Here is a 24241-nt window from a genome sequence, read left to right as displayed (position 1 = left end):
ATATGTTGAACTGCATAGCCAAAACTAGAAGCTAAGAGCGTGCAGCACCCCCATCCTCTGCAAACAGTTATTTTAGATTGTCCCTCTACATCAGCAATAGACCGCAGATCAGCTGTAAGCATATTAATAAAGTGCTATTAACTTCAACCAGAACTTAAATATGCCAAGCACACTAAATATCCACGATCTTTTTTGGCCATATGGCTTCCTTGTAAGGTAATAGCTGCGTTCGCTCAAAAAACACTAAACAACATTTCCTTAGCATTGATAAAGGAAAGGCCATCATAGTATAGCCATGGTTATTTAAGTTTATTAATTTACCGCTTACACATCAAAAAGTTAAAAAAAAAAAGTATAAAGTATATTAAAAGAGATAAAGACTACTAATTAACTTATGTTAAGTTAAATGTTTTTAAGGTTATCCAGTAGCTTAAAGGTCCCAAAAGCTCAATAGCAACCAAAAAGCCATGTTTAAAACATCACCTCTAAGAAATTGGGATGATAAGTGAGCTATAGTCCTCTGCGAAAGTCAAACTTAGAACAAAGTTGTTTCGCCAAATCACGCCAGCGCCTCCACTTTTTTTCACCCAACTCCAATAAAAAGCAGAAAATACTGAGCACCATGGCAGCCAGGTAGAGTTTCAGTATCCCAGAGACATCCTCCAATAGTAGACTTGGGGAGTATGCTCTTGGATGGCTTAAGTCCTTGAGAGGTGTCAGTCCCAGTCGCACCATGTCGAAGAAGCTGTTGCCCCGCCAGAAAATCACCAGGCCGAACTCCTGCTGTCGCATCATGTGCTCCTCGAAGAGGTGTCGATATGGCAGGTGCGCTCGCAGGGGAATGGACATGAATAGCAGGCGAGAAAAGCAGAGGTCTCTTGCGAAATAGAAGACTGGCTCTTTGAAGAGTTCCTGCTGCTCCGCGTAGGAGCTCCAACGATCTCCCGTCACCGCAAAACTGTAGCTGGAGTTAAATGAGTCGCGCAGTACATAGCACTCCGGCAGATTGTCAAAGATCACTAAATCGTCTTTACGAATTTCTTGGAAATTCGAATTATTTGTCCTGATCAGGGCATCAATCTCAATTGAGGGGATTGCAACTGGGTGATGTTTACCAATATCCCGGAAGGAGTGAATTTTAGATTCAGATGGGGGGTTCGTAAAAAAAGATTGCAGATAGGCCTCGTACATGGTGGTTATCATGATGCTTGCAAAGCAAAGTATGCAAAATATGATCCTCAGGTGTTTGCTTGCGTTGGCGGGAAACGGAAACGATTGGCCTAAGAGGCCGCGTAGGCTCTTGTCGTTTAGCAGGATGTTGGCCAGGCTCAGGTCCTGCCACGACATTTTCTTACTATATATTAACAGTACGGAGAGTAGGCAGAACAGCAAAAAGATAATGCCGAGGACTAGGCGATCCAGAATAATCGCATAGACCATATTGTAGGGCAATTGGGCAGGTACATGCAGCATTAAACAGTACGACGTCAGAATGTATGGGTAGCTGGATGTTTCAAGGATCGCTGTCCTCAAAGAGATATCCAAAGTAGTGCCAATGTCAAGCTCTTCGTTCTCCACCATCTTTAGTATTTCCCTTACAATGTATTTATTGCCCAAATCTTCCAGTTGCAAGGAAGCATTTACTTTCTCAGCAAAGTTGGTAATCAAGTTGGCCACATACCCTGTCAATTTCTTATCACCGCTCTTTGCATCCAAATATATCATGGAACGAGGGGGCAAAAGATCCGCCACTGTTCTTATAGGTTTGCCAAGCATGTTTTTAAAGTTTTCAATGTAAATTTCTCTTATGTCCAGTAAGTTCACTTCATCAACTTTAGGATTTTCAAATAAGCGACAGGCGTAGACAACTCCCGTTTGATTGAAATCTTCTCTCACCATTGCTATATTGTATTGCTCCATTTGTGAATAGCGATTGCACACAGACTCTGGTTGGATATTGCCTTGCAGGTGGAGCAGACGCCTATTTCTTTGCAGCTTTATAAGAGTGCGATAGGTTGCCTCTCTCTCTGCTTCGGGGTCACAGCTAACTATCAGGGTCAGACTGCTGAAGTTCCAATCGAAGTTGGTGCTACCTGCGGACACCAGCACTGTGGAGACATCCAAACGTCTGGACAGGGAGTGAAAAACGCAATCTTCGCCATAGACAAGCAAAGTGTCGTAGGTTTCCTCCAGTTGCAATCTTAGAAGAAGATTAAAAAGACTCTCCTCTAAGTAGGGTTCACTTTTACTGGCTATATCCATTAACTGGGCACCTGAGTTCCCAGCGCAGAGAAGAAGGATAATCCACCAGGCCATGGTTTCCATGTCACTGGGAAAATTCGTGAGCTTTCCGCACGTTTTGTACTTTTAATATGCATGAACTGTTAGAATGGCATGCCATATTCATGTTTCCCATGTGTATTGTGTTAACAAGCCTGAAAGGTTTGAGCTCTAAAACACATGATTGAACCATTAGTATTGGCATTACAATTTTATAGACTCAAGGGTAGGTTTTAATGGCTTTCTGTCGTTTTTGTTTATTCTCCAGTATTCCCCATCGTTTTATTTTACATAAGAAGCAGAAAATACTAAGCCCAATGAAGTTTATTAATTGGAAGTCGCGTCGCAGATTGAGGTCTATAAATTTTCGTACCAAATTAAAATCTATCAACATCGTAAATTTAAGTATAGCATATCAGTACAACAATAACAGCCTCAATTTCAGAGTTTCCAGTGAAATGATTTAATATAAATAAGCTTATTTAAATGTGGGCCATATACTGTAATAAAATACTTAGTATTAAGATGTTAATTAAAAGCGCTTCCTTATTTAGCAGCGGATGCCCAATGCAAGTAAATATAAGCCCAAGACCCAGTAGAGATCATCTACGTCGATAACCAATGCCTCGGGAGGCTCGCTAAAATCCGTATGCGGTGTAAGATCCAGTCTTAACATAGTCAAGAAAAGATATAGTTGTGCTCGAATTACTCAGTCTTCGAACATCTGGATACGCTCGGCGCTCACCTTCTGCAGCTTGTGGTCGTTCCCGAATCGCAACATGTCTACCTCGGCCCAGCTCATGACCACCTTGTACCTGGACTGTTAATAAACCATAAATGTTCACTCCCTATATCTACAGTATTCAAGATTTATATTCGTTATTATTTACATCTAACAATTTTTAGCTCAGAATTTTGCACCATTTTAAAAATTGTTTGGAACCTTCAGCAGTCATGACATTTTAAATACTTTTGTCATGCACTTTCCGTGATTCGTTTGCGTTGGTAATTATAAGGGTACAACCTTTTATTAGCCAATTAAAACGTGAATTTCGTTAAGTAAACTCAAAAAGACTAAATATTCAAATAATTTTGAAATAACCACCCATTATTAAAATGCTTTAAAAGTGTTATAATTTGTATTTATTTAATTGAATGAAAAAAACTTAAATAGACAATTTTTTTTGGTAATATATTTATTTTTGAAAAATTTCAATTGATTCAAATGTGTTGTTTGAGAGGCTCCCGGAGTCCAAAGTATAGGCTGGTCATATATAATCATTTTATTGAAAGCAGGGTCAGTGGTTGTTTATCTGGTACTTGAAGCATTCGAGTTACTTTGTTATTCCCTGCCAGCGTCTCCACTTCTCACTTTTGCTAAAAATCTCAGACAAAAAGCAGAAAATGCTGAGCACCATGCTGGCAACATAAAGTTTAAGAAGCCAGGAAATATCTTCCACAACTAAACTTGCTTCCTGCCTTGTTGGAGGACTAAGGTCCTTGAAGGGCGTTATGCCCAGTCTAACCTTGTCCAGGAAGCTGTTTGCCATCCAGTGGTTCACCAATCCGAACTCGTGCTGTCGTATTATGTGTTCCTCGAAGAGATGGCGATATGGCAGATATTTACGAAGGGGAATTTACAGGAATATCAAACGTGAGAAGCAAAGGTCTGTGGCGTAATAAAAAGCTGGCTTCTTGAAGATTTTCTGTTGCTCCGCAACGGAAGTCCAACGATCTCCTGACGACACATAAACGATTAGTAGGTACTAAGGTTATTCAACTGTTACTTCCTTAAACTTCGGCAATGGCTCCAAAACTTACTTCTGCTTAATATTTCGAATAAAAAGCAGAAAATGCTGACCAGCATGGCGGCGACATACATTTTCATAATAGAGGAGACATCTTGGAGCAGTAGGCCTTGATCATACACTGTGGGCGGACTAAGGTCCTTGAGGGGCATTATGCCTAGTCGCACCATCTCGAAAAAGCTGCGACTCCTCCAGTAGCTCACCAATCCGAACTCTTGTTGCCGCACCATGTGTTCCTCGAAGATGTGTCGATACGGCAAGTATTTTCGCATGGGAATGGACATGAACACCTGGCGGGAAAAGCAGAGATCCCTTGCGTAGTAAAAAATTGGCTTTTTGAAGATTTTTTGCTGCTCAGCATAGATGTTCCAGCTATCTTCTGTCACCACATAACTATAGCTAATGTTAAGCGAGTCGCGCATTTTTAAAAAATCCTTCCATCCGTCAATGATTTGAATGTCATCTGTGTTGATTTCGCAAAATTGAGAATTGTTGACAAAGCTCAGTGATCTCGCCTCCATTGCGGCGATCGCCAGCTTTTGCTTAAGTTTTCCAATATTCTTGAAGGAACGAACTGGATTTTCCGATGGCGGATTGGTGAAGAAGGATTGAAGATAGGCATCATACATGGTGGTCATCATCATGCTGGCGAAGCACAAGATGCAGAAAATCATCCTCAAATGTTTGCTGGCATTGGAGGGAAACGGATGTGATTGACCCAAGAGGCCACGCAGTGTTATGTCATTAAGCAGGATATTGGGTAAGCTCAGATTCTGCCAGGACATTTTCTGACTGTAAATAAGCAACAAGGAAAGCAGACAGAAAATCACTAAGATAATACCGAGCACGCGACGATCTATGATGATTGCAAATACCCGGTTAATTGGCAACTTTGAGGGAAACTGAAGCATCAAACAGTAGCTGGTTAGCAAGAATGGGTAAGTGGTTGTGTCAAAGCCAGCTGAAAACATTGAGGCCTCCAAAGAAATGCCAATGTCAAGCTCCTCTTGTCTTACCCTCCTTATTATCTCTGTAAAGCTGACTTGTGTGCTTAGGATTTCAAATTGCAAGGAGGCATTAACTTTTTGTGCAAAGCTATTCATCAGATTGCCCAGATAGCCAGTCAATTTCCTTTTTCCGCTCTTTTTATCTAAATACAGCATGGATCGGGGAGGCACTAGATCTGCCATTGATGTGATGGGCTTTCCGTGCATGTTTTGAAAGTGTTCAATGTAGATCGGCTTACTATCATTCAGACCTACTTCTTCAATTTCGAGATATGTATAAAAACGACAGGTGTATATCACTCCCGTCTTGTTAAAGTCCTCTTTCACCATGGCTACATTGTATTGCTCTTTCTGTGAATAGCTATCACACACAGAGTCTGGTTGCGTATCCTTTGGTAGGTAAATCAGGCGCTTGTTCCTTTGAAGTTTAATGAGTGTGCGAAAGATCGATTCCCTCTCATCGTCTGGACCACAACTAAGTATCAAAGTTAGGCTACTGAAGCTCCAATCAAAACTGGTGCTCCCCGAAGACACCAGCACTGTTGGAACCTCCAAACGTCTCGATAGCGCATGGAAAACGCAGTTCTCTCCATAGACCAGCAGTGTTTCAAATACTTCTTCATGACTAAGTTTTAAAAGAAGGTTAAATAATCCCTCTTCTAGGTCTTGTTCACTTTGCATGGGAACATCCGGGATGTGACCTCTTATTTGTCCCAGGCAGAGGATAAAAATTGTTAGCCCAACCATGGTCTTCACCGTACTGATTTAATACCATGTGTTTTCCCCGTTTGTAGTCCGATCTACTTAATTAAATACTTTGCATGCTTTCTGCCCATAAGGGGTTTATACTATGTGCTAAATGTTTGATGGCCCATTTAAAAATGTTCAGGCTGTGTTACTTTTGAAAAACATTTACCATAAAAAATTGTGTTGGTGTCTACATTTCTGGACATACTGCTGGTTGGAAAACATATTTGCCTATCACATGCATTTTTTGTGTTGTTAACCTTGTAAAAGCAATATCTACAAAAGTAAAGAGTAAAGGGGTAAAAGTATTTATTCTGACTGAATAGCCTCAGTTTAGATATTTTCAGATTAGAATTTAAAAATATATATTTACGCTTCTTCAAAGTAAACTGTTCCCCTTGTCCCAAAATAATTGTTATCTTTCTGCAACATTAACTCATCAGAAATATTGTCATCATTTCTTTTTATATAAACAAAGCAGTAATTTATTCTCTTAATACAATGTTATACGACATTTTGTTCACCTTCTAGGTCTCCAAAAACGACTCCACCTCTCACTGCATCGCGATAGCTCCAATACGAAGCAGCAAACACTCAGAGCCATGGCTCCCAGATAAAGCTTGAGTATCCAGGAGATATCGTCTAGCAAAAGACTCGCCGCAATGTCCCTCTTGTGACTTAGGTCCTTCATGGAACCCAGGCCCAGCTGAACCATTACAAGGAAGCTCTGTCTCCTCCAGAACCCCACCATGCCAAACTCGTGCTGTTGCATCATGTGTGCATCGAAGAGGTGGCGATGTGGCAAATACCGCCGCATCGGGGGACTGAAGAACATGAGCCGGTTGAAGCAGAGGTCGGTGGCCAGATAGAAGGCGGGTTCCGCAAAGAGCTTCTGTTGCTCCTCGTAGGTGGTCCAGCGATCCTCGGAAACCGGAAAGATGAGGCTCGTGTTGAAGGAGTCACGCAGCCCTAGGTACTCCGACCAGTCATCGTAGATCAGCAGCTGGTCCTTTTTTATTTCCCGAAAATGCGAGTTGTTCAGCGAGGTTAGCACATTCACCTCCACCCTGCTAATAGCCATCCGATGCGTAAAGTTGCCAATGTCCCGGAAGGAACGAATATATGGCTCAGACGGCGGACGGGTGAAATAGGATTGCAAATAGGCCTCGTACATGGTGGTGATCATAACGCTGGCGAAGCACAGCACAAAGATGATCAGCTTGAGGTGTTTGCTTGGGTTCGGCGGAAACGGAAACGATTGACCCAAGAGACCACGGATACTTTTGTCATTCAGCAGGACGTTGGCCAGAGTGAGGTTGCGCCACGAAAGGTTTTGGGTGTAAGTAATCAGAATCGAGAACACGCACAACATCACAAAGATAATGCTGAGCACCACCGGATCCACAATCATCGAATAGACCAGGTTGTAGGGCAGCTTGGCGGGCACTGGAACCATCAGACAGTAGCCGGTGAGCAAGTAGGGATACCACACGACATCCGAGCTCTTGAACTGCAAGGAACTGGACAAGGCGGTGCCAATGTCGAGCTTATCCTCCTTAGCCCAGTTCGTAATGTCCAAAACACTGGCCTTCTGGACGCCCAGCTCAGTTATGTTTACAATCTCCAGACTGGCGTTCAGTTTCTGCGCGTAGGTGACTATCAAGTTGGCCAGGTAACCCTGAATTTTGGTCTCGCCTGTCTTCTTATCCCGATAAACCATAGTTCGCGGCACCAAAAGATCCGGCACAGTTCTTATGGCAGAGCCATGCATATTCAGAAAGTTCTCAATATAGATGGGTTGATGCTCAAAGAAGCGTTTCTCCTCATAGTTGGGTGTCTGAAAGTAGCGACAGGAGTAAATGATATCCGACTGCACAAAGTTAGACTTGACCATGGCAATGTTATGTTGCTCTTTGAGGGCGTATTTGTTGCAAACAGATTCATGAGGAATATTCTCCTGCAGATAGACAAGCCTTCTGTTTCTTTGTAAATTAAGTAGGGTTTTGGAATTCTCCTCGTTCTCCGCATCAAATTTACAAGTAAGTATGAGAGTCGAGGTGCTGAAACTCCAATCGTAATTTGTGCTACCCGAAGCCACAAGTATTGTGGGTACTCCCAAGTGTCTTAGCAATGATTGGAACACACATTCTTCTCCGTAGACCAGCACAGTATTGTACTCTTCTTCCAAATTAAGTCTTAATAGTACTCGTAGTAACCTCTCCTCCAACTCAATATCACTGGGTTGAGTATTTTTGAAAAACTGGGCACTCATCTGGCCAAAGCAGCTGAGAAATATGACAAGCCATGACAAAGCCATCGCTAAACTGTTGGAAATGCAAAAAGGACGAGTCCTTTTTATTGCCCAGTTATAATATGACAGAATGTGAAGAGTAACCCAAGCAATTTGAAAGGTATTTAAAAACTGTGTATATATTTCTGCATATCTGGTTGTCATGCAATATCCGTGTTCAACACTTTTCCTCAAACCATGTATGGCTATTAACGGCAGCACTCTAAAGTGTTTTCGGGCTGACATTTATGCGGGACTCGGGTTTCAGTAAGCTGAGAATGTCTCCTTCAGGGGGTAAAACCAAACCATTTTGGCCTTGTGCGTGCGATTGCCCCATTTGAATTTCTCAACAGGCCTTTAACAACTTCCGCTGCCAAACTCGTAAATGAACTCGAACTCGAACACCAAGTGCATTTCCATTTCTATGCATGTTTTAAGAGCGCTGGGCAGTCAGACAATTCGATTGCTGAAATGAAATTTTCCGGCAATTTGAGCTAAGGCCTGACTTGGCTCATTGCATTCGATTTTGTTTGACTTGGACGGGTGTCCCGCATGGAAAGTGCATAAACGCAAACATTTCGTTTTATGCTCTTAATTGCAGTGCAAGTGGATTTCAATTATTCAAATGGGGCGCTTCCCCGCCATGCAGCTGCACTTCCGAACTGCCACAAACTGGTCCGAACGCCATGCATTTATGGCCAAAATCGAACAGAAAGAGAAGACTAAGACTAAGGCTGAGGCAGAGGCTGAGACAGAGGCAAAGGCAATGGCAAAGGCGACACTGAAACTGAATTTCTTCTGCTTCATCATGGGATGGCGATGATATCGCGGCTTTATCTCTTTTGGCCTGCCTTTTGCCATTTTGCTCTCCGCTGCCGCTGAATGACGTTTCAGCGAAAGTTGTTACGTTACCATACCTTACCATCGCCAAGCAGCACCAGCACCAGCACCGAAAGCCTATGCAAAACCGGTCGGTCATTGATTTTTGGTTATTGCAAATTGCCTGGCCATGACCAGCTGTGGAGCACAACTCATCTCCGCTGCAACGGCAACTGCAGCCATCTCCAACGAACGAACGAACGAACGACAGGCAAAAATGCTTTGTTTGTCACTCCACACTGCGTATGCTTGATTTGGTTGTAATGGCTTGCGTGCGTGCTAGTGGATGGCGAATCCGGCTGTTTATGGCCGGTAAATGTTTACATAGCTAACCACTTGCACTGCCAGTCGAACATTGTTCAATATCTTTCAACGAAAATATTTTCTTAATAAACATACTTGAAAAGAAACCGATTAAGCATTTGATTGGTCACCTATGGGGTATTATTTAATGGTCTATATACATTTTCCTAGAAGCACACTTGTCAATTTTGTAATTACTTTTACAATTAAGTGTTTCTAATTGCTTGGTGTTAATTACGTCAAATTTTCAAGTTTTTGTTGCCACTTAAAATATTTATAACAAACATTAATATAATGCACTACATTATATTTCTTCATGGGCAACGAAAGAAAAATCGTTGTTTATAAACTGGATTACCTGATTGCTTTTTTTTTAATTTTTTAAGTATTTTATTTCTCTCTTAAATTGTGTTATACTTTTTATATTTGTGTTATACTGTGTTCCAAAAATAACAAATTTAACTAATTACTGGTAATCAATTTCATAATGATTTTTTATATGAATTGGTGCTAATTATTAAGGCAACGATTTCAAGTTGTGTTGTAATTAAAAAATTATGACATAGCTATAGTAGTAGTGTGAATATATATTTTAAAATGTTTTTTGTAGAAAATATTGTAAAAAGTTGTGTTTTTATTATGCTACTTTATTTTTTTAAATCTCAAAAAAAACAGGTTGCTGAAAATGGACCAATAAGACCATTAACAAACATTTCCATAAATAAGTTAAACCCATTTCGTTTGCCCCACTAACCCAATATATAATTTGCGCATAAGAACGGTTTATTTTAATAATTTCACAAAACTGGTTGCACTTCCTTTCACTCCCTACTCTTTTGTCTGGCCTGTCATATCGCTTGTAATCCAAGGAGCCATAAAACAAGAGCCAAGAGCCACCGAAATCTGCACAAGCTGTTCATTAGGTCTTCGATTGCGGTTTTGTTTTGGGCCATTTCATTTCGTTTTTTTTTTTGCCCGTTGTTGTTAGTGCCCAGCATTGTATTTTTGGCGTGGCTCTCTTAATGTGCCCACTTTTGGGTCTGTTTGTCCGACATTTTGCCGGCGATTTTAACACACATTGACCAGACAGCTGGCGGCACAAATTCGGTTTCATTACGGGCTACTCTCTTTCATTTCCCCGTCTGAAGCGTTTGCCATTGAAAGTAAAATCGACCTGGCTGGTGTGTTGTTTTTACTGCTGGCATCCAGATTCACTTTCGATGCTTTGATTGAGAATACTTGAATCTGGTATTGGAATCTTCAAGTTGAACCGCAAAACCCACCACGAGGTGAGAGGGTCCATCTTCCACTGGCGAAGAGCTGGAAACTCTCTCGGCCGTCTCTCTCTCTTTTCTTCACTGGCTTCGTCTTCGTTTGGGCCAAGCTGTTGGCCACATTCGACTTGTAGTTTCAGTTACAATACGGCAGCGACTCGGCCTGGTTGCAGTTAAAAACCATTGCTCCGCGCGTGTCTCCCAATTGCGAGTATATATCCTGATCGGTGTTCAAGGATAATCGCCAAAAAAAGAGTGGGTGCAGTGCAAGATCGGCTATATTTATAGTTAACCTGACTTCACGCGAGTGCTTATTAAATATAGTTTTGATTTTCAGCAGCTGTTTGCCACAAGGACTCGGGATTAAACATTTGCGATGAGAACTCTGCCATATTTGGTAAGTGGGTGAACTGAACGCCTCTAAGCAATGTTAAGTGGCCACTTATGTAACCAGCCAGGGCTCATTAATCTCCAGAGGTGTCATCGCTGGCTTGACCTGCGATCTGCGACCTCTTCCCCATCGTTGACATTGACAAATCGTGTCATTCCATTACAGGGCACAAACAAAAGTAAGCGAAGTAAGCCAAGTGTAAATTGCCTTCCGGCTGCCGCGACTCCAAGACTTCAACTTGGCACTTGTTACGCGAAGAAATGTCTGCCTATCTCATGGATCTCTATAGGTACACTATATCCATGCGATCCGCACATGTGCGGATTTGCTCAGAAAATTGTCCCATTGTTTACAGCACTCTTGTTAGCACTGCCATTGCCTGATTTGCACATTTCCCAATTTTATTTTTGTTTCTGCATTAACAAATTTCTTGGCCTTTAATGTGATCACGAGGATTTTCATTCAAAGACATATTTTTTAAGTTTTCTGTTGATTGATTGCTAAATTTTTCAAAGCATAAATTAGTCAAATGGTAAATATTCATAACAAAAAGAAATATGCGGATTATTAATGTCATTTTTATTAATTTACAAAAGATTTTGTTTTTTTTTTTATTTTGTATAACATAATCTTTTCATGGTCTTTTCTTGTTTTCCTAAAATTAAATTCGACACAGGTATGCTTCTTTATAATGTTTTTCCATTGAAATATTTGTTGATTGTTTTGCCTATGAGAAGTGAAATTCATTAAAATATTATAAAACTACTTAATGTATGAGTACTTTTATATTCCTATAAAGAAAACAATAAATATGCCGTTAAATATTGTAGTTTCACTTGCCCGATTTCACTTTATATTAAATGGGTTTTCAACATTTTTCGCGATTTCTTCTATATCAAAGTTCTTGCCTTTGATTTGGTTATTATATTCCGATCTGTAACAATCATTTTTCTCTGTGCATCTCATTATTTACACAATCTTATTCCTTTTGCAATATGGAATCACATGCAATCAGCCACCTGCTGAAGAACTGAATGGGGCAGTTCGCTGCGCTCATTTAGCGTCTTCATCTGCATCATCAGCAAAATCAACACGAGAGCCGAGACTCGAGATCACATCCAAATTGTCCTCCTTTCGATCGCTGTCTGTCTGTCCGTGGTTTTGTGTATTCGTCTGCCTTTCAAAATCGAGGCGCCAAATGGCCATCAGATGGGGATTTTGCAAAAAGCAACAAGAGATGACTCTAAACTTTTGCAGCCGAAAATCCCCCTGATGATCATTAGTGGCTGCCATTGCTATTTGGATCATGATGTGTGTAACCTTTACAAAAGACGTGTAAGTGGCTTCGTTTATTGAACTTCTTTTCTGCTGCCTAAATTCAATGCGATTCCGAATAAATGCCAAAGTGGAGCTGGCCCAGAAACTCATTATTGGAATTGTATAGTTAGTAAACGAATAAAGAAAACTACGAGTATTTCATGGCTAATTTTCAGGCAAGTGGAAAAAGGAAATGCTGATTGTCATTGCGCATGTCTGTTGAGCCAAGAAGAATGGGCTGGCTTTCTGTTCGAGGCTTTTTGGCCAGCGGCTATTCACGACACTTGCTCACTTCAGCACCTGTTGTGTCTTTTCCCCTGCCGTCCACACAAACGCGAAGCCCAAAACTAGTGGTTCCCCAAATAGGCCGAGGCTGAGCATATTTTAATATGCTGCACGCATGCAAACTGTCCATTTGCCGCTTGTCTGTGGAGTGTAGAAAGTTGATTGGATTTATTTCGTCTACGAATTGGGATTTGGATTTCGATTTTGAATTGGATTTTGATTCGATTATTATTATGTATTTGGATTGCCGGCCGAAAGTTTCGGCAAGTGCAGCCCTGTAAATTTTTTATCTTAAACAAGGAATTCACCTTTCACTTCTCGTTCAATTATTTCCTTGCTGGTTCATCGCCATCGAAAGATGCCCACCGAATAAAAGGAAAACTCTTGCAATTGAAGACGAGTTGCCAGTGGCCAGCGGCCAGTTTTTCGGACCGTCAAGATGTGAATGTACCGATGGGGATGCGGCGGCGACACACGAATTCATATTTTGGAATGCGGTTTGCGACCGCAGACAATTTTCTGTTTGGCGCGCAATTACAATGTACACTGTACAATGTGCAATGTACAAGTATCCGCAATGCGGTGGTCATCGTGCGGGCTTTGCCATATACTCGTATATTTGTTTAATTAAATGTTGCTCAAGCGACCAGCATCTTGAACTGCAGACTGCACGCATTCCCCATGAATATTAATGATGAACCGAAATTGCTCGACTCTCGATTAGGCTGCCTACTAATTTGTGGCGTTAACATGTTTGGGGGCCTCTTAATTATTTGTCTTTTCACCCGCCACGGCGATGAGAGGGCAAAAGAGAGTATATTACGCAATTGGTTCGTGAATGCGGCCAGAGTTCATCGCGGTTCCGGCTGGCTATCAGCCATCAGCTATCAGCGACCTGGTATTTGTTTAATTTATGCGAGCTTTTTCTTCGAGGGTTACCGATTGTTTATTTGAATTTTATGTATTTTATGCAACGACCTTGCTCATCGCTTAGCTCGTCACCGCACCGCAGTTAAGTAATTAACAGGGAAGACATAAAAACCTGTCACTGACCGCCCTCAACACAGAAATGGGTTTTGGAATTGGTTAGTTAATTGGGATTGTATCATTTGATTGGCTACTAAATTAGGACTTGCCTTTCATTTCCACACCGGGCTGCAAGAAGAGGCTCGAGTTTGTTGCCTAAGTCTTTTGTTTTCGTCTCCTTTCGGTGGCAATATTTGCACTCTGCAGTGCTGGCCAATTGTTTGCAAAGTGTTGCTGCCTGCTCACTCGTGTCTTACCGGCTAATTTGCTTGATTTGTCGCCGTTTGCATAACCTATTGTTGTTGTTGTTGGCCACAATAACAAACAAATACGCAATATTTGTTCGATTGCCTTTCAATTTACTCATTACTTGGTAATTTGCAATTGACACATTGCAAAAATTGCACAAATGGGAGAAATATGAAATGAATTGCAATGGTCAGATTACAATTGAGATCTTTGCTCCCACATTTGAATGGGGAAAAGCCTGCAAATCAATTCCAAGTTCCAAGCTCCACCATTTGAAGTCGAGATCCCTTGGCCGAGTGGTTGGACAACTTTTACATTTGTTTTTGGCCTGCAACGGATTGCGCGCTATGCAGCCACATTTCATCTCTCATCGCTCGACGGTAGTGCCCATTATGCAGATCAGCTTAGCTGGCGGGGCTCACGCACAGGTCCGACCCGCTAAGACCGCTTCCCACACCCGCAGCTCCGATTCCACGGGGCACGCACACGAAATGCCGCCACTTGTCGGCGCAGGTGGACCTCCTTCCGCCGGCCAGCTTTCTCGGGGCCAATCCATGTCACGCCGCGGTATGCACAGTAAAAATAGCACCCAAATTGGTCATTATTCAATATGGTTTTCACACCAACATAGCGCTGGGGTACACCAGTGGGTCATTTAAAAACGAAACTTATCTTAATAATATGAGGCGACATCTTTATGTTGATTTTGATTTCTTGTTTTAAATATATCTTCTCCTAGTGTTGGGAAAAGTATTAATCACTTTACTTAATTCATTAGTATGGATACAAACAATTCATAATGGATACAAATATTTGTTTAAATAAAACAACTTTCTTAATGTTATATTTTAATAAACCAAATTTGATTAATGAAGACTGATTTCATTTTCACTTAAAACTATTACTTTATTTTTAGTTTTAATGTTTTATATTTAATTTAAACTAAAAATTACAACTAGTTTTACAATGAACTATTTTCAGTAACTTTGGTATACTTAATTCATTTCCAATAATATTATTTTTTAAATATTTATATTTTAAATTTCATTGATTTACTTATTATCTTGTAAAGCTTGGTCTCGCCTTCAACTCAAGCTTAAAATGCAAATAAAGCAACAGATAGATAACTAGTTTTTTTTTTAGTAATTTTTGTCTAACAAAAATTACAAAAATATCATTTTCAAAACAATTACATTTTAAATATCATTGATTTATTTATTATCCAACACATTTTGGCATGGCCTTCAACTCAAGCTTTAAAATTAAAATAAAGCAACAGCTGCACTTAAATGAAATACCATTTTAGATAAGTAGCAGTGATTTCAAAGGTAATTGCAAATTGAATTTCCATTTAGGCAACTAATAGGTACTTAAACTTCCCAAAGCATTTAATTATCTTTACTGGAGTGATTTTGCATAAATGGATATTTTGAAAGACGGTGATTGCGACTCGAAATAGCTTGCGTTTGAAGTTTTTCTCTGTGTGCACTTAACCCGCTGCTGGAGAAGCGGCAGCAGAAGCAGCACAAAAAACACTTTCATTTTTCTTCTCATTTAATAATTCATCATATTTTTCACCTTTTGTTTCTCCACGTTTTGGCGTTAACTGAAACTCCAAACTCCAAACTTCAGTTCCCCCCTCCCCCGCGAAATGGTTTATGGAATGGTCCACATTTTCCCAACTGGCGTGTCGCCAACTTCCGTTTTTGGTGGTCGTATGCCACTTCTAAGACACAATGACGGCATGAAAACGATAAATGTTTTATTTTCGTACACGGGTTTTTTACACCATTTAGTTCGGCTCAGCGTATCAAGGGGGGTCTGTGATCTCGCATGCCAAGTTTGTCGCTTCAGTCATTCGTTTGTTTTCGCAAGTCTCACATTTTCTACACCTCAATTTGAGCGGCTCACTTCCTTTCTTCATTCCTCATTCCTGTTGGTCGCGCTACAGTTGTTGTTCCATTTGGACAGCTGGCTGGCTGTCTTATGCTTATGCAACCAGGGCCTGGGATTTAATTATAAGGATTTACCAGATTGTTGGCAATTTCGCGCGAAAACGAACGCGAAAGTGACGCATTATTTACATCCGCTTCGGTTTCTTTTCATTTTCATTTTCTTTTTCTTTGACTTATACTTTTTAGCTTTTAATTTTTGGCAATGGGAAATGATGTCAGTTACGGTTAATGCTAATGTCTTATGTTCTTTGGCAACCACATTTGCATCACTTTGCGATGACTGACATTCCTCGTAGCCACTCGGATAATTGGCCTGCAGACAAGTTGCGATTCTGGGGCTAACTGCTTGTGAGGCGGTTCGCACGAAGATGACTTTCAAGTTGTGGCCCAGAATAATTGTGCCGTGTCACAGGCTGATTGTCTGTGCAATCTGCCATCTGCAATCTGCAATCTATTCACATGACAGACAGCCTAACAATGGCAGATCAACTGGCACATATCATAACTGTGTATCATCAAGTGCAAGGGGGTGTTTGGTTGTTGTCCCCTCTTTTCTTTGGCTTATGATACATGCAGACAACAAAGCAGCCGCAGCCGAAAATAAACACAGTTTACATGAGAACTTCCCTGGCTATTTGTCAATTGCAAATTCAGACAAGTTGTCGGCCAGATTTCACTTGAACACCAACGCAAACAGCAAATGGCAAACACTAAAACAAGCGAAAATCCAACCGCAGAAACGTGCCGGCAATCAGTTGTAGCTGCCACTTGGCTCTATTGGCCACATGCCACAAGTTGTTAGTCCTGCGGTCGCTCAACTGGTTAGCCATCTCCTAACCATCTCCTTAGCAACACATTTAAACCATTGCACAACAGCAGCAGCAGTTAGAGAAGTGTCTGCCGTTGATTTACACTTGCCCACTAAATGCTTGCCAAAGATTTTCGGGTTTCTTCTTCATTTTCATTAATAAATTTTTGTCTTGGCCCGGCCAGATTGTGTAATTCTCTCGCATTTTGTGGCCAAATGGAGGAAAACTCTCCGGCTGAGACACTAGATTTATTGGCTTGTAAACATTTTCGTTATGTTAATGTGCGAGTTCAGCTGTCGAGTATTTTGGGGCTCTGGCTTGAGATGAATTTTGATGGCTTTTTACCAAGAGTGGCACAGTGTGGTGTGTAACTTTCTCCCATTGTTAGCATCTTTCTTTTCATGAACTGCTTTTGACTGTTCGCGCTGTTCGTCTGTCTGTCTGTCGATGGTGATGTTGATTTGATTATTTCTCTCTTTTTGTTGTGTCTTGTATGTATTTTTCATATTTTGTTTGGCTTTGTTTTGGCAAATCTTTGACATTTGGCCATTTGGCCATTGTATGTGGTCAGCGGAGTGTGTGGACTACTGGAAGCTATCCATAGGTCAGGTATGGTAATGTGACAGTTTCTTTGGGAAGTGACTGTTGGATAATCGGTTTTGTTTGTGTGGGCTTCACTGATTAGCATGTTCGTATGTTATGGCATAACACCCCCCGCCCCGCCCCTCAAAAATCGAGCAGTAGAGCAGTGACATCACTGCAGCCTGTAATTGCAATTAAGAGGGCATCATTAAGCTGTCAAAATGTCTGCGTTAAAACTGTGAAAACAAAGGAACAGGCTGTCGACGGGGCTGTCAAAACAAGATCTCACAGCTTCCGTTTTGACATGACTCTCCGGACGCCTCCCGCCCTCAAAACAACGATAAAAATAATAATAAAAACAATGCGATTCAGATGCCATAATCAGGCGAGACTACTACCGTGAGATTGCGCATACGCCACCGATCGACGGAGTTGAACTGGGCCAAGCCCCCGATCTTTATGGCAGTGGGTAACGCTCATTGTCCGTCGATTGTCGAGTGTGTATTATTTTCACTTCACTTTCTGCTCAGCCATCAAAATGTGTTATACTCGCACTCGTACTTTATTATATAGATACAAATCAAATGTCAAACGCCCACACACACACACACACACACACACACTCACAGTTCGGCTGACATTTGCAGTCCAAGTGCAGTTTTGGAAAGTTCGGTGGAAAAATTCATGACAGAATTGAGTTTTCCATTGGTGTGCCGGTGTGTTTGGCATTTTTGCGTGGGCGTGGCCAGAAAGCGGCTCCCGCGGTCAATTGAAATTCGTCGCCGCACTTCAGGGCAACTTTCACGGCTAAGCCAGAAAGGCATCCGCCAGTGGATGACTGATGATGACTCAATGGCTGCCAGCTCCAGCTCCAGCTCCAAGTTCGTCGATCAACCGCATCGCGATATGCCAAATTAAAAGGCGAAACCGGGCCAAAATGAAATGCTTGAGCTTGAGCTTGAGCCTTGCCTTGCCTTGCCTTTAACCCATCAAGTTGGTGGTTTGTTTGTCAATTCTGTGGTCAACAACTCAATCCCAGCCTCTCCATTTCATTTCATTTCCATCTCCAACTCACAGCCTCAACTTGACATTGACCCAATGCAAAAGTGAGAAAATAGTTTTGGCTCGGCTAATTTGTTTCGGCTTCGTTAACTGGTGATGTTCGAGTTTATTGCGTTTTTAATTCGCCTTTTTTGGGCATTCACCAATTTGTTTTGCCATCTTCTATTTCGGCCGGTAAAAGTGTTTTTTTTTTTGGGTTTTGGTTTCAGTTTTTGGGCTTTTGTCGGGGTCTCGACCTTGTCCACTATATATCAATTAAAATATTTGTTTCCAGGAGCCATGTTTTTACATGTTTTTAGATTTATCTTGAAGATTTATGTATGATTTAACTTCCAACAAATTTCCCCCCACCGAATAAATTCCGCTTTCAATGCTGATCAGTATCTTTTGGCTATGGCCTAAGCCGAAACTAAATTTGAGTTCCACGAAGTTTTAATTAAAATATTTTGGCAGCAGTACTAATCCTCAACTTTCTATTCAATTTGCAGTTGGCGCTGGCGCTGTTGGTCATTGGAGCCACGGCAACTGCCTCATCCTCATCCTCCAGCACCACGAGTACCACCACCTCGGCGAAGCCAAAAATAGAGAGCAAGCCAAAAGCAGAGCCGGAAAAGACCACCAAACAGCCTTCACCCTCGGCATCGCCTTCCTCCAAGGCCACCACCACCACGTCTACCACCCGCCAATCGAAGGCTTTGAAGCCGGGCGAGAATCGTGGCAAGAGAACGCTGTATGATTTTGGCAACGCTGGCTATCTGTATCCCGAAGTGGCCAGTAGGAGGGCTGGCTATGTGGATAATACGGCGAGTTATTATCCACAGACTGGCTACTACAATGGCCAAAATGCAATTGGTAAGTAAGCCTGAAAGAAATGGTTTTCATTTTCACAGATAATAATGGATTTCGATTTGGCTTAAATCCACTTAGTTTGATTGAAATTAAAAACGGAAAAAGTTACTTCCTGATTGTTTTTAATTTAGAAAACGATTTCAATCAAAATCTGTGAAAATATAAATATGAATATTAAAAACCTTTTAAATTACAGCTCAATATCCCGGAAACTTTGGGCCCGCCTATGCCCAATACCCTCAGTATTTGGAGGCTCCGGAACCCATCATCGAGATCATCATCAAGGATGCCAATGAGACGCTAGCCGAAGAGCCCGCCCAGCCGATTGTGACCAAGAAGAAGAAGAAGAAGGAGAAGGTGCATGTGTTCTATGTGAACTACAAGAAGGATCAGAACAACAAGCTGCACTTGGAGTCGCCAATTGCCTCGCTAAACAACGATGACAACGAGGAGGAAGAGGAGGAGGAGGAAGAGGTCATCCAGTATCCGGTCACTCCACTGCCACCTGTCAAGTCCACCACCCTGCGCACCATTATCCATCCGGACTCGGAGAAATTCCACAGCAACTCCGGCATTCATGTGTCCTTCGGGGCGGAGAATCAGCATCAGACGGGTCACATTCTGGAGGAGCACGATGCCGAGAGCATCCAGCGACAGGTGGTGGCCCTGCCGCCTTCGGTGTCCGCCAAATCGGAGAGTGGCTTCCTGGGCAACACCCGAGCGGATTATGGGCGAGAGAGCAACTTTGGCCGGGGTCCCGGACCCATTTCGAATCTTCTTTTTGGCAGCAACTTCCAACAACAGTCGCCCCTTAACTACCAGCAACAGCAGCAGCAGCAGCAATTGCCCACGCAGCATGGCAACAACTACTTTAGGCCGCCGGCAGCCTTGGTGGGTCCACCTCCCAGTTACCCCAAGCCAGCAGCACAGGTGCAACAACAAGTGCAGCAGCAACATCGCCCTAGCATCACCCAGCAACAGTTGCCCTCCACCTCCTCACAGACGATCTTCAACAAGCTTGTTCAACAGTCGCAATACTATATCAACCACAATCAACAGTACCCACAGCAACAGCATCATCAACAGCAGCAGCAACATCACCAACAGCAACATCAACAGCAGCAGCATCAACAACATCAACAGCAGCAGCATCAACAACATCAGCAGCAGCAGCAACATCAGCAGGCACCACAGCAACACCTGCAACAGGCACCGCAGCAACAGCAATATCAAAAACCACCCCACAAGCAGGTGCAAGTGCCATTCTTCCCCACAATTCCGCCAAAAAGCGTAACTCCAGCGCCATATCAGCCTGTTAAATTCCGTCCCACACCAGCACCTGTGCCACAGCCGAAACCCCTGCCCCTGCCCGTCAAGCTGGACAATGTCAACTACCAGCAGCAGCAGCAGCAACACTATCAGCCACAACAGCAACAGAAGTTGCCGCATCAGCAGCAATCATATCAGTTTGTGCGTCAACCTCAATTCGTGCAGCAGCCGCAATTTGTGGTGCGTTCACCCACGCCTCTACCAGAGTACTTCTCCCAACAGAAGCAGCAGGCGCAGCAGCAGCAACATGCCCAGCAGCAACATCACCAGAGCGCTCTCAACTATTTCGACATCAAGCCTTCCAAGGAGACGGAGCTGCTGAAGTCCATTCCCAAGTTTGAGCAGCACATCACGGAGACTGTCCAGAATCCCATTGCTCCCGCGCAGCAACCACAGCAGCAATATCAGCAGCAGCAGCAGGTGCAACATCAGCAATTTGCCTACAGCAGCACGCGAAATGAGGTGATCCATGATGTGCCCGCTCCCAATCTGGGACCCACAGCTCAGCAGCCCATCTCTGGTCACTACATAACGGCGGGCTCATCGAATGGTCAGCATTCCCAATCCCACTTCACCAGTTTTCCCAGCGAAGCCCCATCGCAGCCTCCCGTCTACGCTGAATCCACTCATGGCCAAAAGGTGATGGTGGTGACGCCAGTGCCTCCATCCGCCAACTATGTGACCTACAGCCAGTACTCCCAGGCGGCCAATGAGCCAGTGGTCCATGTCAATGCCCAGTCCGCGGCTCTGCAGGCTCAGGCCAGCACCAACTTTGCCCAGCAGCCCAGGCAACCAGCCACCTCACTAATCAGTGCCCCTGCGTCTAGTGATAACTCACCCTTCAGCGTGTCCACCTTCCACTCGGATGTGTTCAAGGAGCTGGAGCAGCGCAATCAGAAGGAGAAACAGCAGGTTCAGGCTCCCAAAATAGTTTCAGCTCCAGTTGCAGCGCCCGTTTCCGCTGCCCCGCCCACTTCCACACCCGCCTCTTCGCCCAATGGCAAGGCCTCGCAAACGCTGCTCCAACTGCCCGACGAAGTGCCCGACGATCTCCGCCAGCAGCTCTTCTCCTCGGGCATCCTGAACAACGCAGATATCTCCATTCTGGACTACGACAAGCAGGGAGACATTGCCCTGGAGAACCTGCCCGCCGAGCATCTGCAGCACTTCTATGGAGCCGGTGGTGGCGCCCAGATTGCCGAGACCAACAAGGTGCTGACCGTGGTCAAGCCCAATGGCGACAAGGTGGCTCTCAGTGAGAAGCAACTGGACCGCGTGAAGCAGAGCAACTCGCTGCCCCAGAAGCAGGTTCTCGACGTGAAGGTGGTACGCTACGATGCCGCCCAAGGTCAGAGTGTGAGCGATAAGTACGTGCGCACCGATGCCACCGTAGTGACGCCAGTGGATTTGGCAGAGCGCCAGCAGTACAACCGCTATCTACCCCTGAAGATCAACGGCGCCCAGTTCCCCATCCCCGACAGCGAGGAGCTGTTGGGCAAGCGGATCGTCAGCGTGGTGGTGTTGGCTCCCGTCGAGGCCCAGAACCCGGCACACTCGAGCAGCGAGGCGCGCAGTGCCGACGGCAAGGAGGTCAAGTTCCTGGGCGGCGAGCTCATCAAGACGCTGGTGAAGAAGCCCACCAAGGACAACTTCAAGCGCTGGCTGGAGAAGGAGTCGCGCACGGATCTGGAACTGCAGTCCGTGGTTCTCCTGGTGACCAAGTAAGTGGTTTCCCGGCTTTTACAGTAGACAGTATGGATGGGTTTTGGACATAATGTACGAGCAAGCCTTAAAAGATCAACCCAAACATACTAATAATCTTAAAAAGATTTATAAAAGCTGATAACTCTTAAAACTCTCTTTTAAAATTCTGAAAAATTGTTTAAAATTTTAAAAAGTTTTAATATTAAAAAGTATGAAATTGTTCATTATTTATGATTAGGCATCTTTAGAGTTTCTCTTTAGACATTCGGATTTATTATTTAAGATTTTTACATTTTCGACAAGGTCTAGTTCTCAAATACCTAAATTGCCAAAATTATTGAAAATAAGATACATGTTTACATGTCTTGAGAAAAACCAATGTCTAAATGTCTAATTAGGCCTTTGACCCTCAAAGCGAACTATAAATTACAAATTTAAAACTTTGCGTCTTACACACCACCTTTTAACTTATTTATATGACATTTTTCCGTTAAATGTTTTAATAGTCCTTCCAAGAACTTTCTATTTTAAGTATTTACCATCCTGAACCCGCCACTAATCACTTTTCCCTTTCCAGATCCACCGATGCCTCCGCGGAGCAGGAGATCTTCATGTACGACATTGGAACGGGCAGCATCAACCGATTGAATGGGGAGCTTTCGAGCACGTTCGTCAACGTGGCCGAGGAGAACGCGAGCAGCGAGGATCTGGAGCACGCCGCCACCTTGGACCCCAGTTCGCTGGAGTCCATGATGCATCTGCGCCGCAGATAGACATCGCGATCGAGTCGAGTCGCCGCAGTCCACAACAAAATGCCATTTAGCTACTCAACTAGACATGATCATCGTGCGCCCCTGAAAACCCCCCTCGTGTTTATTTTTTTTCCACTTCCTTAGTTGTTTTTCTCTTACTTTCCTTATTCTGTCCTCAGGTTGCACATTTTCCACTCAAAACAACAAAAAAGAGAAAATCGTTTCATTGATCACGGCATTGCATCCAATCCTCTCGTAGTATTTCCATTTTGTAAATATTTTATGCTGATGTTACAATTATCGTAATTTAAGTTAATTTACGTAAAAATATTGAAATAAACAAGAAAATTGAAAACAAATTTGGTTTCTTTTACAAAGTCTAGAAAATTCTGGAAATTTTTGAAACAGGAAGTTTAGACACATACGTGTAAATGATTATGTCTTTTAAAAGAACTGAAATAAATATTTTAATGGTGTTTTTGGACTTTAATATCAATTTTACTGTAACTTAAAATATTACTTTTATTGATTTATTTTAACGGTTAGGTTTTCTACGGAAGTTATTATCTACATGAGCTCTACATCGATCGATTTTTAACTAGTTTTTATGGTTTGTGTATTGGAAATATTTATAATTTGGTTCAGAAAATATTTTATAAATTTTCATTTAAATTATTAATACAAAATAATATTATTTTATCATATTAATTTGTGTCAAAAGTAAATAAATAATAAAAGTAACAATAGTAAATGTAAGTAACTAAGTAATGTAAGTAACTGAGTACCCATTACTACCGAATCTCTTGTCAGCGCCACTGTGCATTTAAGCTTTAAGCTTAAGTCTACAGGTATAAAATTAAACAATATTAAACAATATGAACAGCAATATTACTTATTATTTTATAAAATCTAGATAAATAGTACTCAATTAAAATATTCTAGACTTTAATGCTCATGCAAGTCTAAGCCACTTTTCGTTGTTTACCAACTCGCTTAGATCACTTTTGATTCGAGGGCATTATCGTCTGAATCGGACCCCTTAATTTGGGCCAAGGTTAGCCGGTGGCCACCGCAGTCTCTGCGGGCAAGAAGTTAAACGTGTCTCGATAGCAGGACAAGATTTCGCAGCGCCCACAAATCATACGCATACGTGACCCAGCTATATTCACGCATATAGCATACACCGATATCGGATCTGGTCCACGGCGGTAGACGTGACTAGAAGCTGCCGAAGAGAGTTGGCCCAAAGAGTAGGTTTTCTCTTAGGCCGCTCTCTCTCTCTCTCTCTCTCTCTCAGTTTCTTTAGTTTCTTGACTGGTTGTTTTGACGTGTTTTCCTTTATT

General features: G+C 42.6%; 4 protein-coding genes across 5 annotated transcripts; 1 reads left to right on the top strand and 3 right to left on the bottom strand.

Moving 5' to 3' along the window:
• Positions 1 to 510: 510 nt before the first annotated feature.
• On the bottom strand, positions 511 to 2325 carry LOC108144136. The gene has a single exon (XM_017268781.1). The coding sequence runs from the start codon at positions 2323 to 2325 to the stop codon at positions 511 to 513; it is 1815 nt and encodes a 604-aa protein (XP_017124270.1).
• A 664-nt stretch (positions 2326 to 2989) lies between these two features.
• On the bottom strand, positions 2990 to 5842 carry LOC108144135. The gene is made up of 3 exons (XM_017268779.1): positions 4142 to 5842; positions 3696 to 3875; positions 2990 to 3100 (listed from the first exon to the last, which is right to left on the bottom strand). The coding sequence occupies exons 1-3, from the start codon at positions 5840 to 5842 to the stop codon at positions 2990 to 2992; spliced, it is 1992 nt and encodes a 663-aa protein (XP_017124268.1).
• A 520-nt stretch (positions 5843 to 6362) lies between these two features.
• LOC108144134 lies at positions 6363 to 8186 on the bottom strand. Its single transcript, XM_017268778.2, has one exon. The coding sequence runs from the start codon at positions 8157 to 8159 to the stop codon at positions 6363 to 6365; it is 1797 nt and encodes a 598-aa protein (XP_017124267.2). The 5' UTR covers positions 8160 to 8186.
• A 2537-nt stretch (positions 8187 to 10723) lies between these two features.
• Positions 10724 to 23173, top strand: LOC108144810 (putative mediator of RNA polymerase II transcription subunit 12). Of its 2 annotated transcripts, none has more exons than XM_017269939.2 (5): positions 10724 to 10843; positions 10929 to 10985; positions 18753 to 19116; positions 19310 to 22163; positions 22724 to 23173. In XM_017269939.2, the coding sequence occupies exons 2-5, from the start codon at positions 10965 to 10967 to the stop codon at positions 22917 to 22919; spliced, it is 3435 nt and encodes a 1144-aa protein (XP_017125428.1). In that variant the 5' UTR covers positions 10724 to 10843; positions 10929 to 10964; the 3' UTR covers positions 22920 to 23173. The 2 variants fall into 2 exon arrangements, with proteins under 2 accessions (XP_017125428.1, XP_017125427.1); XM_017269938.2 differs by having other exon boundaries at positions 10926 to 10985.
• Positions 23174 to 24241: the final 1068 nt, after the last annotated feature.

Source organism: Drosophila elegans, unplaced genomic scaffold, assembly GCF_018152505.1.
Source record: "Drosophila elegans isolate 14027-0461.03 unplaced genomic scaffold, ASM1815250v1 contig_183, whole genome shotgun sequence".
Classification (NCBI taxonomy): domain Eukaryota; kingdom Metazoa; phylum Arthropoda; class Insecta; order Diptera; family Drosophilidae; genus Drosophila; species Drosophila elegans.
Note: the sequence above shows the minus strand (reverse complement) of the source record. Positions and strands in the feature narration are given on the sequence as shown.